Source organism: Pygocentrus nattereri, chromosome 10 (genome assembly GCF_015220715.1).
Source record: "Pygocentrus nattereri isolate fPygNat1 chromosome 10, fPygNat1.pri, whole genome shotgun sequence".
In the NCBI taxonomy this organism is placed as follows: Eukaryota; Metazoa; Chordata; class Actinopteri; order Characiformes; family Serrasalmidae; genus Pygocentrus; species Pygocentrus nattereri.
Window position 1 is genome coordinate 32,902,265 of NC_051220.1, and position 18,004 is coordinate 32,920,268.

At 38.1% G+C, this 18,004-nt stretch overlaps 1 protein-coding gene across 2 annotated transcripts in view; it reads left to right on the forward strand.

Moving 5' to 3' along the window:
- Positions 1–18,004, forward strand: part of LOC108423407 (latent-transforming growth factor beta-binding protein 2) — a 151,997-nt gene that overhangs the window by 124,871 nt on the left and 9,122 nt on the right. For both annotated transcript variants that reach the window (XM_037542200.1, XM_037542201.1), the window contains exons 27-31: positions 251–373; positions 1,533–1,658; positions 12,513–12,638; positions 13,787–13,936; positions 17,503–17,706. In XM_037542200.1, the coding sequence (XP_037398097.1) occupies positions 251–373; positions 1,533–1,658; positions 12,513–12,638; positions 13,787–13,936; positions 17,503–17,706 (729 nt within the window). The remainder of the gene's footprint in view (positions 1–250; positions 374–1,532; positions 1,659–12,512; positions 12,639–13,786; positions 13,937–17,502; positions 17,707–18,004) is intronic.

Consider the following 18,004-nt stretch of genomic DNA (forward strand, 5'->3'; position numbering starts at 1 on the left):
ATTACTTGATAGCTACATTTGCAGCTCAAGTGCAAAACTACAGGAAACATCAGACTCCAAACATGTCTTGGCTGATTGATTACGTTTGGAGTGAGGAGGGAAAAAAACCTCTGCCAAACTATTCCTTTACACACGAGACGATCACCACAAATGGGATCATCACGTTCAGGAAAGAAGTTCTCCCTTCGCAGTTTCATCTTTATCTTTCCCTCTCTTCTACCTCTCCTCTGCTCCTGTCTCTCTGTGTTAGATGTGGATGAGTGTGGTGTAGCAGGAACATGCACTAATGGACAGTGTATGAACACAGATGGCTCCTATCAGTGTCTGTGTGAGTCAGGCTACGAGTTCTCCGAGGACACGAAGGAGTGCGAGGGTGAGTCTGTGTTTCACTGTTTTCAGAAGTTGTGCATTAAAGCCAAGTGTATGATATATTTTGCCACTGTAATATCAAAATACTCTAACTAGACCTGTCACGATTATTACATAATCATCTCCTCACAATTGTTTAAGCTGATTGCAGTAGACCATTTGCAAAATTCTGAGAAAGTTTCACCTCCTGTTAGTAGTACAGTACAACCGAAGGTTTAGAAGCACACAGAATAGTACATTTGGAACATTTTTCTGTCAAAAATAAACTGACTTTACAAGATATCTGATTCATCAAGCTTTTTGCAGCTACATTAAGAAAAACTAGTTAGCTAACAGATGTTAACATTTTGTAAAACATTATTTGCCATTACATGTTGTATTAAAATGATTTATAGCAAATAAAGTAACTGAAATAAACTTTAGCTTTCCTTAAAGAGAGCATAATTCAATGATTTCTGACTCTACAAGTCTTACTAATTTACTGCCAGCACTGTTCTCACTGCAGGTTTGTTTTCAGGTTTTCTGTTGAAGTTTTTCCTCCATTTGATGGAACAATACAGAGACAAATGTGATTGGCTGAAAGATTTGTCAATCAGAATTTTTCAAATGGTCAATTATTTAGGCTGAGTGCAGTTGTTAGATTTCACAGTCCTATGTGAATTGGGTGTGTTTTCATCAGTTGAGTTAAAAGCAAACATCTTTAGAGGGCAGCAATGGATACTGATTGTTTATTTGAGCTTGAGCTATCTTTTGTCAGTTGGAAGCAAGATAGCTAGTCAGCCGTTCTGGCCACTTTAGGCTCATGCTTTCTTAGTAGCATTCAATGAACAAAAAAGTCAAATTGTCAATTATTTGTACAGCAAGTAATCCTCAGCTATAATTTCATGATCATTACAGGCCTAATTTAACTCTTACACAACATGAAAATTTCAGTTTCTCTTTATATTGTGTTAATGTTCCATAATGACAAATGATGGACAAATAAAAAGCATCCAAAATGAATTAAAAATCACAACATTTATGCACATTAACTGTAGGAATATATTTTCCTTCTTCTGTAAATTTAGAATTTTGTCAACATAAAGTTTTGTTATGTGAAATGACAGCTGAAATGTTCAGTATTACCTGCATCTACAATCTGTGGTGTATGTGTGTTTGCATAGATCTGGATGAATGCAAGTCGTACAGTGACGTGTGTGGAACATGGAACTGTGAGAACACACTGGGCTCATACCGCTGCTTCATGGGCTGCCAGTCAGGCTTCTATGGAGAAGAGAACAAAGACTGTGGTGAGTGCTCAGTTAATGTTAGGCAGTAACCCTACTTGAAATGCCTTGAGAGCTGTCTTATTAAAAATATGAACAACTAACCCTTGTGTTTTGTTGCCATTGGGTATTTTCTCACACTCTTAGACAAGGTACTAAACTACCAACGCAGTAGTAGCCTCAAGGTTACGTTTTCAGTACCTTAAGGTCTTATTTTGACTTCAGGCTTTTTATGGTGAAGATGTACATATAAGCAACTTTCCCACAGGAACATGAATGCAGTGTACCTTTTCATTCAAGGCACACTTCATGGACATTAAGGACCATGCTGTACCTTTGAGGTTACTTTTACAGTGTTTGAACTTTGAGGGATAAAAATTTGACAATGACGTAAGTGTTAAAATAATAGTAATTATTTCAAAGTTGAAATGTTTGTTCCTGTCTTGTTTTTTATTTTATTTTATTTTTTGGTCCAGTTGGCAGAAAATCATTGAAGCCTTAATCCTCTCTTCTGTAGCAAAGCAGGTTTGCATGTTGTGAAATCTATAAATAATGATACATTTTGGGAGGGAAATTTTAAAGTGCTTGACATAAGAGAATCAAAGAATATAGAAACTTCACAACTGATGTCTTGGAGACCCCAAACATAAAATGTGTATCTGCATAAGGCTTTAAGCCTTCCATTTTATAACTGATTCTGTTGGTTTAAAGCTGCCCTATTTAAGATTTTTTTTTGCTTCAGAAAGCCTGAAATAATCATTTTCAGGCAGAAGTGTTAGGTTCTTACATATTACCAATGTGCAAAGGCTCAAAAAGAAGGTCCCACTTAATGTTTAGGTCTTCCATGCAAAATCAACATGATACTGATGATGATATCATGACAATAGTAGATAATTCACTTACATCCTCAGAAAACGTTGAGTTTTGGCTGAGGTCTCTTTAAATTACACACAATTACACATTTCCACTACACAGGTCTCCAAATCCCCAAAACTTGCATGATGCACCTTTAAAAATTCCTGTTTTTTCTAGTCATTCATTCACTGCCCCTTCCATGTTCTCACGCGCTACTGCTGGAGATGACACGGAAATGATTCTGGCACAGATACACACACCTGCTGAGCTCAAGTGTATCAAACTGCATCAGGTGCACTTACTTGCCCTGAGCAGGACAGAGGGAGGAAATGGCTCTGAGAGTGAATTGTGCACAGACAGCTCTTTGTCATTTGAAACGACTTTCTGTTGATTGGCCAGGGTCTAAAGCTGTAGGCCAGAGTGAGTGTAGGGGGTAGACAGACACGGTGTAACATGAGTACACTTGTTCTCTACTCTGTGTGAGGATGAGCCATAGCCAGAACCTTGTGTTCTTTCCATCAGTGCTGTGAGGAGCCTGGTCTGCATTCTCCAAATGCACTCGCCCTGGAGCGGCAACAGAGCCTCACAGCAACAAGGAACGCACTTAGTCATCTGGCTTTGTTGCGGATGGTACCTCTCCTCCAGGATTGTTAGGGAACAAAATGAACAAATGTTGCATGTTTTCCTCTCATTTCACAGTCTTGTGTAGTTCGGATCTGGATTACATAAATCTTGTGAATCCTTTGAATGGATGGCTCCAAAGATATGAAAGGCAATATATACATATATACTGTATGTACTGCATATATATATATACACACACACACACACACAGTATGTGTATATATACACACACTGTATGGCCAAACATATGTGGACACTTCACCATCACTACTAAATGAGCTTGTTGGACACCCCATTCCAAAACCATAGGCATTAATATAGAGTTGGCAGCACCTTTGTGACTATAACATCATCACTTTTCCTAGAAAACTTTCCACAAGAGTGTATCTGTGGGAATTTTTGCCCTTTCAGTCAAAAGAGTATTTATGAAGTCAGGCACTAATGTTGGACCAGAAAGCCTGGCACCCCATTGATATTCCAATTCATCCTAAGTGTCCAGTGGGGTTGAGCTCAAAGCTCTGTGCAGGCCGCTGGAGTTCCTCCACTCCAAACTAGTCAAATAGTTTTTCTATGGACCTTGCTTTGTACAGGGGCACAGTCATGTTGTAACAGGAAAGGGCCTTCCCTAAACTGCTGCCACAAAGTTGGAAGTATATAACTGTCTAAAATGTCCGTGTATGCTGTAGCATTAATATTATCCTTTACTGGGGCCTATCCCAAACCCTGGAAAACATCCCCCAAACTTTACTGTTGGCACTGTGCATTCTGGTAGGTATGATTAGTCCATCAGACTGCCAGATAGCGAAGCATGATTCATCACTCCACAGAACATGTTTCCACTGCTCCAGTGACAGCCTGCTTTACACCACTATGCCTGACGCTTGGCATTGCGCATAGTGACCTTTGGGTTTGTTTGCAGTTCCTTAGGAACGAAAGCCAATTTCATGAAACTCCCATCTCACAGTTCTTGTGCTGATGTTATTTCCATTAGGCAGTTTGGTGTTCTGTAGTGAATGATACAACTGAGAATAGGCCATTTATAAGTGCTATGTGCTTGGTATGAGTTTGTGAGGTCAGCTGCTTTGTGGCTAAGCCATTGCTCCTAGATGCTCCTGCTTCAAAATAATAGGACTTATAGTTGACCAGGGCAGATCTAGCAGGACATTCTATGACAGTGTCACATTTAAAATCACTGAGCTGACTGGCTCTTAATGGTCATTTTTCTAGTTATGGAATCAACTCCCTTACAGTCTAGCTCAAAGATGCAGAACCCGTTTTTAATCTACAAGTGGTTTCCAAGAAATAGTTACTTGCATGGCATAGCACCATAGACTATATAATTAATGCAAAAATGGCACAGTGCCTCAAAGTCAACTAAGGTAAAACTTTATAGAGTTTAAATTATAATGCCTTTCTGTCCTTTTTGTGCAGTGATATTTAGCCATTTTTGACCAAATGCAGGGTTGGATTTTTAGCAACTTCCATCATGTTTTTGATAATTATAGAGGTTCAGACTTTCCGAACACAATAGAGTGGTAAGAATGGGGTGAATGTCCAATGATATGTTTACTAAAATACGCTTCAATAAATCAGCTTAAAACAACTTGGTAGGTGTCCTTGGATTCATAATGAAGAGAGTCTTATTTAACAAACAACACACAGTTTTTACAATTTACACTAACTTATCTTCATTAAACAAATCATTTAAACAATCATTGTGGGAAAACCTATGGACCTCCAAGATAGTGACATGTTGGAATGAATAATTGGAGTCAGGTGTTCAGGTGTCAGTTCAGGTGTGCGTTTGACCCGCCCTGCCAGATTAAAACTGCTGAGTGTCAGATAATAATAATAATAAAAGATATTGGAAGTAAATTCATTATGGATCATTACAAATACTTTGCCTTTAAAGTACCAAGTAGTTACACAGTGAGAAGTAAAAGAGATCCTGTATAAGAAAAAAGATGCATCGATAATCGTTTTTATAGTCGCATCGCGGCCCTCTGAGTCGTAATCGAATCATGAGGTGCCAAAAGATTCCCACCCCTAATGGATTGAAAGAGGTTTCCCCAGCAATGTCCTTGTTCTGTTAACACGTTTTAACAGAACTGTTAACTCGTTTGTTCAGTGAAGTTATGGCACTGTAAAATGTTGTGTGCTCTTTGTCAGATGAAACTGTCTTCATCTGTTTTTCACTAAGATGAAGGTTAGATGAAATTTTAAATTCATGCAGAAATCCTGATAAATCCAAATGGGCTCATAAATAGCTATATATGCAATTGTGTGAATTTACAAATAATAGCATAGCCATTCATCTGTTCATTCACTCAAATAATTGCTGGCCTCAAAATGTAATCTGGGAACAAACCCAAACTTTAAAAAGCTTTGAACATTTTTACCACAATAAAGACAGGCATTTGTGAATTCTCATAGGCACATAACGTTTTCCTAATGTTTTGAAGTCCTTTTCTATGTGGTTTGACCTTAAGGTTTAATTCTTTCTTTTTGTGTATCTCAAAGCTTTTGAGACCTTTCATTAACTTTGAACAAACTGTGACTTTGCTCACGCCTGGTTTCTTCTGAGGCGTGGCTTCCTGTGAAGGCCAAGTCTTCTCTGAGTGTTTGAGAGTTTCCAAATAGGCAGCACCAGAGAATAAAAGGGTGAATATTGAATTATGACTTTCGAATGATGGGTTGTATTAGCTCCCAGCTGGAGAGAGTTGGAGGGCTGTTGAAATATACTAAACATGCCATTGACTTTGACATTTGCACCAAGCCTTATGCATTCGCTGTATTTTGTTGGGAGTCATGACAGCTGGGCCTTGATCGATGACCAAGCCCTTCCGAGCATTTCCCTCCCAGATTTGTACCACTTTTGGTGGGATTGTGTAACTGTTCATTAGTCATTTTTTACAGTGTGTACCATGAGTACAGAAAGTCAACTCACTAGATAAGCATCTGTACAAACCTAAAAATTATGCTACATCAGGATTGGCTGTTTGCGGTTGTGAGTGTTTATTATTGGCAGACTGCTCTCACCTTGGTCAGCCTCTCTAAGGCACTCTAAATAACAGCTCAGACGTTCACCCATAGGCCACATCATGTTCTGAACACAGACCTCTAGACAAAGCTCACTTATTCCACTTCATCTTGGAAATGGCAGGCAAGGTGCTTCTATCATCCCAGCAAAGCAGTGGAGCAGAGGACTCCACACCTTTCAATTACTCAGGGAACTTTTTATCCACTTAAGTGTTTAGCGTAAGGTCGTGGTTGGACTGTGTAATCTGAATGTTTCTTCAAGAAATTGGAAGGGTGTAGATATGTTTTCTCTCTGGTCTCCAGTGGCAGTGGAGGTTGTCTTTGGCTCGGCTCTGCTTGACTTTTCTCTGATCAGAAGACGTCAGGGTGTGTGTGTGTGTGTGTGTGTGTGTGTGTGTGTGTGTGTGTGTGTGTGTGTGTATGCACGCAGTGGTCAGACCAATAAAAGGCATAATGGAATTGTAACTGTGCGAAATATATCCTTACACCACACCCTGTACACTGTATGTCGTAATTCTAGGGAGGCATTATGATGAACTGAGGCATGTACAGTACTGTGGTCAGAGACCGCACTTTTAATAAAATTTCTGGTCATTTTTCAGTGGTAGGAAAAAAGCTGAAAAAAATGTATTTAACAGAAAATTATGCACAAGCCTCAAATACTAAGTATAACATCAAATCTATCAGTATTGTATTTGTCTGCTCTTTACTTTTGTGCATCTACCGCCACTTTAACTCTTTAATTGTTTCAATATTAAAATTTTATTCCTGTGTCCTCCCAACAAAGGCTGTTCTCCAAGGAGTCACTGTCATTATGTTTCCCTTCAGAGAGACGCTAACATTCATACAACCAGCTACACTAATACACCTTAGCTGCCTTGCATATTTCTTTGTCATGTGCACCTAAAATGGTAAAGGAAATATTTCTGTTAATATTAGATATAAGAATTCAAAAGAGCACAAAAATTAAAATATAGAAAAAATGGATATAACAGCAGTGCAAGACCTGGTTACACTGGCAAAATGGTCATCTTCAGATAAACAGCACTTAAGCAAAGCAAGCAAGCAAAGTTTATTTATATAGCGCTTTTTACAACAGGTGTTGTCACAAAGCAGCTTTACAGAACAGTCAGTATTACAGAAAGAAAAAGAAAAGAGAAAATCCGGGTCCAAGCCCTCATGAGCAAGCCTGTGGTGACGGTGGCAAGGAAAAACTCCCTAAGGGCAAGAGGAAGAAACATTGAGAGGAACCAAGACTCAGAAAGGGAACCCATCCTCCTCTGGTTGACACCGGATAGCAAACATTGTTAGTATAAAGTATTATAGAACAAAGCAGGAAAAACAGGAGGGGTTTCATCTTTAGGAGAGAGAAGAAAATCAAGCTCCTTAAGATCTGAACAAAAATCCACAGGTTTTCTGTCCAACCTTCCACTGTGAGAAGACCACACAATGCTGTGCGACTGAAAGGATATGCAGGCTGTCAAGAAAAAAAGGAAATAGACAAAAGGACAAAATTTGCATTGCAACACAAACTGGTGATCTGAGATGTGGAGTAAAATTTTATGGACTATAGTTATGATGTATCTAAATATATATAGATTATGTATGATGAGTGTTACCTGGATTCTGAGCACCAGAAATCAAAACTATCTTTTAAGATTGAACTTTGGATGCTTTGGAAAAATAAGAAAAATCTCCCGAAAAATCCTTTTAGGTTGTGGGGGTGCTGGAGCCTATCCCAGCGCTCACTGGGTGGAAACACCCTAGACAGGTCACCAGTCCATCACAGGGCAGACACACAGACATACACATTCACACCTATGGCCATTTAACATCTCATCATGTCTTTGGACTGTGGGAGGAAACCCATGCAGACACAGGGGGAACATGTAAATTCCACTCAGGAAGAACCCTGGCCCTTCTTGCTGTAAGTTCCAACCTTTGTTAAATAGTTTTGTTAGTTTTGTTTTTTTTTCCTGACACTGAAAAATGAATAACTGTATGGCCTTAGTGTCTGTTTTGACTAGAAAATGAAATAGAATGTCTGACATTTGCACAGTATTGTACATACTTTGAGCAACCTGAGGTTCATAAGAGTTGAAAATAATTGAAAATCTCAAAGCGTAAAGCTTTCATGTTTCATATACTTTAATTTAAATTTGCATCAAGTTAGCACATAAGCTCCTCTGAGTATTTGAGCATCATATTTTTAATTGGAAAGCATACAATTATCAAGTTTAGTTTTCTTGACAGTGGTCAGTATAATGACACAGGAAAAGAAGTTCAGTTCCTCTTAATTTCCAGTCATAAGACGTAATCCATGGTCTGCTCTCGCTGAGATGTTCTTATTCTCTGACAGTCGTAATTGCACTGCGTGGTTTCAGTGTTTCTCACATCAGCGAGAACTCAGTTGAAGCAAATTTTGGCACTGATTCCTCTCCTTCCGCCGTGATATGCGATAGTCCGTGCTATCATGTAGCTTACAGGAGGGGAAGTCCTGCTTTTTCCATCTTTCAGGAAAAAAAGGAGGAGAAAAATGTGATTCTCAGATTATTTGATGTAGCAGCTGAACTCTCCTGTTACCTTCTCCTGGGGTTTCACAGCTGGCCTGACCACTCACAGTGTTGTTCAAAAGCCCACTTAAGCTTCTGACACCAGAGGAAATGTTTTACAGAAAGATATAAAAGGCTTCTCCTAAGTTATGGGCTAGAGTTTCCCCTCAACCCACCCTGAGGATTCAGCGACTAGACTGTGGGTTTATTATGGCACTGTGGTGTGTGTGCATGTGTGTGAGAGTGTATTTACTCATTTGGACAACATATCTGCACATGACTGTGTGTGTTTCAGTGGAATTATAAAGACAGTGCCATATCATATTCACACTCTATTGCAACCTTATTAAAGCTGGAGTAGTTTTGGCGCTGATGTAGTATTCCCTGACTGCTCAATGGCTGATTGCTTTCCAGCCGTTTGGCTCCTGTCCCGTTAGTTCACCCGCAGGCTAGAGCTGCTCTGTGGGAGTCCGCCTCTACTGACTGCCCAGACTTTTCAGGAAGCATTCACTGCAGTCCCTCTACCTAGGCCTAGCTTTTTTTCTGATCAGAGACACCCAGCAAAGTGTTTAATGAAAATTCTCTCTCTTGTTCCAAACATTGTCCTATGTTAGGCTGTTGTGTGCTCCACTGTAATTTTATAAGCATGTCAAATAGCAGTAGCTCCCCTTTTGTACTTGTTTGCCAGGTACTGATTAAAGGTCCTTTTTGTCCTTGTGTCTAGTCAACAATCAAACAAGCATTGCGTTGTGGATTGTTGTGTGATTTGTATGCTTCTCAACTGATCTTCACAATGTAAAGACCATTATGATCACCTTTACAATTAAAACATCAAATAAAAATTAATGGGAATATTGGCATTTGTTTTTGGATTTGATCCTGGTCAGCAAACATTAAAATCAATGGTTTGTACTATACACTAAACGGCAGTAGGTGATTTTGAGATGATCTCACCAAGTTTCTTTTTTTCACTATGTCAAAATCAAGTTTTATTATCCTTCTGGCTTTGCTCACCATTTGTGTTACTAACAACCATACCAAATGACTTTTCAAGCGATTTCATTGTTGTAGACAAATGTCCAATGTTGAATAAAAATCATTAGTCTTGCAAAACATTGCACTCGCGTCATCTAGCGCGATGTGGTTAGAATGGCTGTCTTAAGTTTGGCTGCAATAAAATGTACCGTGTTTAATATTTAAGTATTAAGTCTTGGCTCATGCAGACAGTGACATGCCAGGAGTGAGCATGATTGTGAGCAGGCGGGCAAATTACGTGTGCAGTGTGATAGACAACAGAGGGCATGGGAGAAAATGCATGCAAGCCTGAAATCTCTGTAAAGAAGGTAAATCTGCTCTACTTTAAAGCAATAATCAAATTAACTTAATGTAAACTGGCTGTTTTAATATTTCAGGTTCACTGAGCTTGCAACAGTAATGTAAGGAAATGTGCAGAGGACATTAGGAAGCGCTCTGACATTATTGGAGTGAACCTTGTATCTCCAAAATGAGAACTTTACAGGAGAAGGAAAAACATACTTTACTTTTAATGTAAGTCAATGGAACCAGACCTTTTTCCAAGTAATTGTGGGTCGTTTCTTTTCGTCCATTCCTTATGAAATTTACACACAATGTAAAGGACAATAGGCTTTTGCAAATGATGTCAAAAACTGAAAAATGAAAGAAAGGAAAAGTAAATTTCCACCAGATGCATGATGGGAGATAATCTCAAAAATCCAGTTGCAGTCTTGCAATAGTGACCCTGCAAGACCCCCAGTCTTTGCAAAATCATAGTCTGTGAATGAAAACTCTGACATTATCCTTAGATGTGAGAGGGTGTCAGACTTCAGTGTTTTAAAAGTCTTTTCAGAGGCTTCTAGTCTACGGTTATCATGACTGACAATGGCCATTAGCTTTGGCTTGGCTTGGCTAGGCTAATCAAGCCACCGTTTTTTGGAGTGTTACTAATTGAGTCATTTGTTTTAAGGTGTTGCTAATCAAGTCATTGGTTTTGGGGAGGGAGCTATCCTAGTCAACTGTTAGTTTAACATTATCTAGTGGTTCATTTTATATGTCTCAGAAGAGTCATTGCCATTAAGGAATTAAAAAGTACTCAGTGAGTTTGTTTTTTCAACCAATTATAATCAGGCCTCCATGTCCTTCTGTCTCATGTCTTGGGCTTGTCTTGACACTTATCCAAGCCCGTAATCCTAATTATGTATTCAAGAAGAATTGAGGCACTGGTTTTTGGGTTGATACTCATCGAGACCTTGGCTTTTGGGATTTTTAAATTCTTTCAACTTTGAGGTTAACATTAACCAGTGGTTCATCATATATACAACAGAGCAATCACTGATGACTGAGGTGTAAAAAAATATCACTCATTGTGTTTATTTTTTCAGCCAATTATAATCAGCCTTTCTTGCCCTTCTGTCTCATGTCCTGGGCTTGTCTCCCTATTTGCAAAGGCATAATTCAAATTATGTATTCAAGAAGAAATTGCTAACAAATGTCTGCAGTGAGATGGAGAGGTTTAGTGCCAGTATTCAAGACTATTCAGCCATGTGGAATATATACAGAGAATGAGCTGTGTACATGCATGCAGCATGGCTTTGATTTGTTGTTTTGCTGTTATATATTATAAAGTTACAGAGCCACATTGCCAGTTTTGTGTTCATCCCTCACTTTGGCCAGCGAAAGGGACTCAATTCCTTTAGCATGGGTGAAACTATTTTTTTTGCTGTTTAAATGCTGAGTTACAATGTTATCTTACATTATGTAATGTTTTCTTATTCAATTCATCCATTTTTGGCCTCTGATAAATAGTTTGAGTGAACACGAATAACATCCCGCTGACACCACACAAAGGAATAAAAAAGGCCGGTATTCTCAAGGAGGACTCCTCATATTTAGACTTAGCCAAACCCTGACCAAAGAGTCGATGACAAAACAAAACTAATCTACTTCTGATTAATCGCTGCCTGTAGACCCTGTTTTTGAGAAAGTGTCCATCCGGCACTAATGAAAAATGAACTGACGCCTTGTATTGTTCCAGAACAGGAAAGTAATGATTGATATGGAGATCAACTTGGGGTTAAAGCATTTCTCAAAGCTTCTTTTCTTGCCAGACACGAGACATTAAAGTTTTCAGCTCATTTTTCTCCTTATAAAACATTGGTTAAGTGGCCTAGGAAAGCTGAAGGCCTCACACGGTTACATAATCTGACCTCCTAGGTCTGTTAAGTGAGCAGCGAATCATTCCACAGCGCCCATGTTCCAGCCTGAAGCTTTCCAGATGCATGCACACTGTTGTACACTCTGTACATGTGGGGAGCCAAAAAGAGCAAGAAAATCACATTTTGTCCAGTTTTATGGGCCACTGGTCTCCTGTTTATCCAGTCCCAAACATCATTTGAATGAAATAATGGTGCAACTTGATGAAAAGTAAATGACAACAGTGGGGGCATTGAAAATGTTTAGCTATGCTGAGTGTAACAACGTTTTGATTTCATGTTCACTTCAGGGAATCATGATTGTCATTATGGATAGTGGTAAAGGTTGAGACTGATGTTGACAGTACTGAGAAACACAAGGCAGGGTACTGTCCAATAATTGAAAGAGTGTTGATGACTGACTATTAACTGATCATAGCTGCACCACTGAATTGTTTTCACAACAGTTGGAAGCGTACCAGCACCACTCCACTCTACCCACACATGCTTACAATATAAAAATGAATCATTCCTCAAATCTGGTCAAATTTGTGTCATTTTTAACATTGATTTCTGTCTGCTATTGCTTTGCTTTCCAGACATTGATGAGTGCGAGGATGAGACAATTTGTGGCAAACATGGCTTCTGCGAGAACACAGATGGATCTTACCGGTGTCAGTGTGACCGAGGATACACCAGCTCTCCTGAACGCCAAATCTGTGTTGGTATGTAGGAAAGCAGTAACTCTGTATCTAAATGTGTATATATACTCATTAGCCATGTCATCAGAAAACCCTCACTTGTAGCCCCACCTTACTGGTGTAATTAGTGAGGGTAGATGGTGTTAGCCACCCTCTTGCCCTTCATTAATGGGCAGCTTACACACACTGAATTACTGTTAGGTGGATATTTTTCCATCAGAAGCGAAGCTCCTATAAGAACTGGTTTGTAGCTCACTCGCTCACTTAACCTATGTTTATCTGGCTGAAATGTCTCCACAAGAGGGAGCTATTAGTCAAAACACTTTTCATGCTTCATAAGAGCAGTACTTCTTATCAGTTTCTGTGCAAATTAGAAGCGATAAAATGAATTTTTAAAACTTATTTTTAGTGATAAATCTGCAAAGATATCCCTCTCAAAGTACAAAATGCTGGGAACAGATTATTACTATTATTATTATTATTATTATTATTATTATTATTATGAAGCCCCTATTCTTGTTTACCCAAGCTGATAATAAATAGTCACTTTTAACACCTGAGAAAAGCTCGTCTTGTTTTTAGTGTTAACATGGTTGTCATTATTTGTGCTCAGAGAAAAAAAAGTTTTTCAAACAAAGTAATTTATTTTTGACTAAAAAAACACTTGTTAATATCTTCCATATGTGCCACACAATTAATTTAAAGATGGTAATAAAAGCCAAACAAAATAGTTGTAGAAAAATTGTTATTTTGGGTAAATTTTTTTAACACTCAAAGATCTGGTTTTGCCTTAGCACTCAAAATGTTGATAGACTGTCCGTAATAGTAAATCTTAGTAAATCTACTGTGTGTCCTTGTTGTGAACCAGTCAAACCAGCAGTTACACTGACGTGTGTAAAAAAAATGCCTGATACACTTGTACCAGCACCACACACACTTCCATGCCACTACTATGTCAGTGTCACTGTTCGGTTGAGAATGTTCCACCCACACAAATACTAGTTGGTTACTAGTGACCCTGTGGTCAGAAATTGACCAATGATGAATAGAGTAGGTGGGATAGAGGCCTGTAACTATACAAACATACAGCAGACCCTTTAAGGTAGGTGAAGCTCATAAAATGAATGGAAGTACAAGATGGGTGTTTGAAATATGTCTTTCTGGCTCCACAGATGTAAACGAGTGTGAGACACACAGTGACCTTTGTGGCGAGGCTCTGTGTGAGAATGCAGAAGGAAGCTTCCTGTGCATCTGCCCCAATGAGAATGAGGAGTTCGACCCTGTTACTAGCCAGTGTAGCCAGCACAGTACTGACTTACCAGGTAAGAAAACAAACTCATACATACCGCGGAGACCACTTTTGAAAAAGCTTATATTGTGCATTATTTTTTAATTTACCACACAAATATTAATTACAAATTATATTGTCAGCAGAATAACTTCAGTAAAAAGTTAAATCTTTGAAATATTTGAAGTTTGTGCAAAAGGCTCTGAGCAGTAGATCAGATCAACCTAAGATCCATCATGAACTTCAGTAGAAGAGTTAAAACATCTGACCTTTTTGTAAATTGGTCACATTCCCAAAATGGTTTAAATTTAAATAGTCTCCTAGACATTGTGCAGAATCATGAATGAAAAAATACACAATATTTGACAACACTGTTTCAAAGTTGGAACGATTTCTGTTTGTTTCCCAAGTTGAATGAAATAATTCCCAGAATGCCAATGAGGCTTCAGACATTTGGACCCCAATGTGCATGTATGTATAGTCCCAAATCAGAAAAAAGTTGAAAAAGTATGAAAAATACAAATAGAAAAGAAAGTGATGTCCTATATTTCATGTTTTGTCTGGTCAACTTCATTTCATTTGTAAATATACATCCATTCCTGCCATTCCTTGCCTGTGCACATCTTGTCTACATTTGACACCTGTACTTACTGACTATGCACATTTTGTCTGTCTTTTACTGTCTTTTGTCTTTGCACTGTTTACAATGCATCTTTTATTACTGCACTGGAAAAGATAGTGTTTCGTTATACTGTACTACCCTGTATTGTATAATGACAATAAAGTTGAATTGAATTTAGGCCTGCAACACATTCCAAATAAAGTGGAGATGGGGGCAATTTAGGGCTTGTCATGAGGTAAAATATTTAAATAATGATGTGATTTGAACAGGTGATTTGTAATCATGATTTGGTTTAAAAGCAGCATCAGGAAAAGGCCTCGTCCTCGCGCAAAAATAAGTCGAGGATAGCCAGTTTGCCAATTAATGCATGAGAAAATTAATGAGGGTAGATGGTGTTAGCCATCCTCTAATCCTTCATTAATGGCCAGCTTACAAACACAGAATTATTGTTAGGTGGATATTTCTTTATCAGAATTGCCTATAAGAACTGGCTTGAAACTCACTCGCTCACTTAACGTATGTCTATCTGGCTGAGAGTTCTCCACAAGAGGGAGCTATTAGTCACAAAGCTTTTGATGTTTCATAAGCGCAGCACTTCTTATCAATAGCTCTGTTTCTGTGCAAATGGCAAGCGATAAAACAAAATTAGGTTACATTTTAAATGATGTAACCAAAGCTGATAATAAATATTCACTTTTTTATCACCTGAGAAAAACTTGTCTTGTTTTTAGTGTTAACGTGGCTGCCATTATTTGTGCTTTTGTGAGTTTTTCAAATAAATATATTTATTTTTGACTAAAAAACACTTGTAAATATCTTCCATATGTGCCACACAATTAATTTAAAGATGATAATAAAAACCAAACAAAATAGTTGTAGAAAAGTTGTTTTAAAATGATTGAAATGTTTAAAAACAATGTTCCTCAGAGAAAGTCAGGAAGGGATTTGGATATTTAAACTTCTATGGTCCGTAACATAATCAAAAGATTCAAGGAATGTGAGGGGAATTTTAGAGTGTAAAGGGCAAGAGCGCAAGCCTAAGCTGAATACTGTGCTCTCCGATCCCTCACACAGCACTGCATCAAGAACGGTCATTTATCTATAAGCATTATAACCTCATGGGCTCAGGATTACTTTGGCAAACCTTTTGTCAAGCATTACAATATATAGTTACATCCACAAATGCTGGTTAAAACTTTGCTGTGCCAAAAGGAAGTCTTATATTAACACTGCCCAGAAGTACTGTGACTTCTCTGGGCTCAGAAGCCTCTGGGATGGACCATCAAGCAGTGGAAATGTGCGTTGTGGTCAGATAAATCAGCATTTCAGGTCTTTTTTGGAAGATATGGATGCCGTGTGCTCAAGACCAGAAGTGAGTCCAAAAGCCAGGGTCTGTCATGGTATGAGGTTGTTGGTGCCTTTTGCAAAGGTAATCTACGCTTCTGTGTTGGCATCATTAATGCCAAAAAGTACATAGAGACTTTGGAGTAACATGTGCTGCAAATTGCAACAACAAAGTCCATGCACTGCAACTTAAGACAAAATTACCCCTGAAACATTTCTTCACTTGATGTCTTCAGTCCCTAAAGGTCTTTTAAGTGTTGTGAAAAGGAATAGCAATGTGACAAAGTGATTAATACATTATCATGCCAACTTTTTTGGAAGTGTGTTGCAAAAATCTAAATTGAAATAGGTGTTTATTTTGGAAAAAAAACAATATAATATCAAATAATGTGCTGTTTTATTGTTTTCAATGTAGTACAGGTTAAAAAATAATTTGCAAATTGCTGTTTTCAGTTTTTATTTTCATTTAACATAACATCCCAGCCTTTTCTGATATGGAGTTGTATAAATTGTTTAAATGGCTTTATTTGTGCAACAGGTGAACACAATTTGAAATTAAAGGAATCCCCATGTTTCTATAACTCAAATACATGAGCAATTTGCACCAAAGCAGCCAAGCTATCTTTCATTCTGACCTCATATTCCATCTTCCACATGACAAAGACAGTCTGCTAAAGCCAAGTTTCAGTCAAGTTAATTCTGTTTCAAGACAAACATGGATGTAGTCTAACAGTTGGCAGTGCATATGTGGAAACATTTTTTTGCAACCTTGAACACAAACAGATTACGGACATTCACTATGACTTGGAACAAATTCAGTAACCTTACCTCCAGATATGAAATTGGCCTGTCCTTGTAGTATCAATGTTGTATTTCCAAACAAAAGATATTTACATAAAAGCTTGAAAAATCCTCAGGTATGTGTTTTTAGTCCCTTGTACATTCTGGTATGTTGCCTTTTTGACATGTGTAAATCAACTGAGTGAATAAGTATGGCTTACTGACTGTACAAGAGAGTTGACTGAGTTGACTGACTGAGTTCTTTGTTTAGATATGAGTGGCCAGCGTCCACGGAACAATGATCAGGGTCGTGTCAAGCTGTGCTGGAAATATGTGATAAACATTACAGCATTGTGTGATCAATGACTCTGCTTTCCCGTGACTAAGCTGATCTCCTGCAGCCTACAGGAGAGCCTCAGGTTTACATTTCAGGCTGTGGAGTCTGAGACACAGATTAGTGACTTCTCAGTCTGTTAAATGAGTTCAGCAAGTCCAAAATCGAGTATACTTGCATTAGCAGATTTCTGCTAATGAATGTCAGAATGCTGTCTACAGAAATGGACAAAGTGACTATTTTTAGCAAGGCAACATACTTTCGTTAATTTTTATAGATAACAGCATTTCATACATTGTCAATGTTTGTAATTACTCCATTTCATTTAAACATGCAGTTTGTTTTAAACTAAACATATGTATATGTTTTGGCTCATCATTTGGGATAAGGGGAAAATTCTGTCAGTTTTTTTTCACTGAAATGTTTCTTTAATTGTGTGCTTTCAAAAACACCGTTGTCCTCCTGTTTGGTGTTCTGACTCTTTCATTTTTTGGTGTGTTACATGTGGGATTCATATCAGACTCAGCAGGGCCTGTCTTCCAAGCTCCTCCTCCAGTTGCCTCTGATGAAGGACAGAGAAAGGAGTGCTACTACAACCTGAACGATGCAAACTTATGTGAAAACGTGCTCTCCCGTAATGTAACAAAGCAGGAGTGCTGCTGCACTGTGGGTGCAGGCTGGGGAGACAACTGTGAAATCCACCCCTGCCCAATCAAAGGACATGGTACAGCAGTTAGGCTGGTTTTTTTACAATAATAATAATAATAATAATAAAACAAACTTGATCATCTTAAGATTTATCTATTAGAGGTCTTGTTAGTATCATCAATATGTGATATATATATAAAACAAGATAATGTCATATGCCTTCGATTAAAACAGATTATAATCCTTGTAAACAAGGGTCTGAATACTTAATTGCTTTTTATTTTTATTTATTTATTTATTAAATCTATTAAATTATATCAAATGAAGCATTCAATACCTTAGATGGTTATGAGGATTATGATCTATTTTAGCCC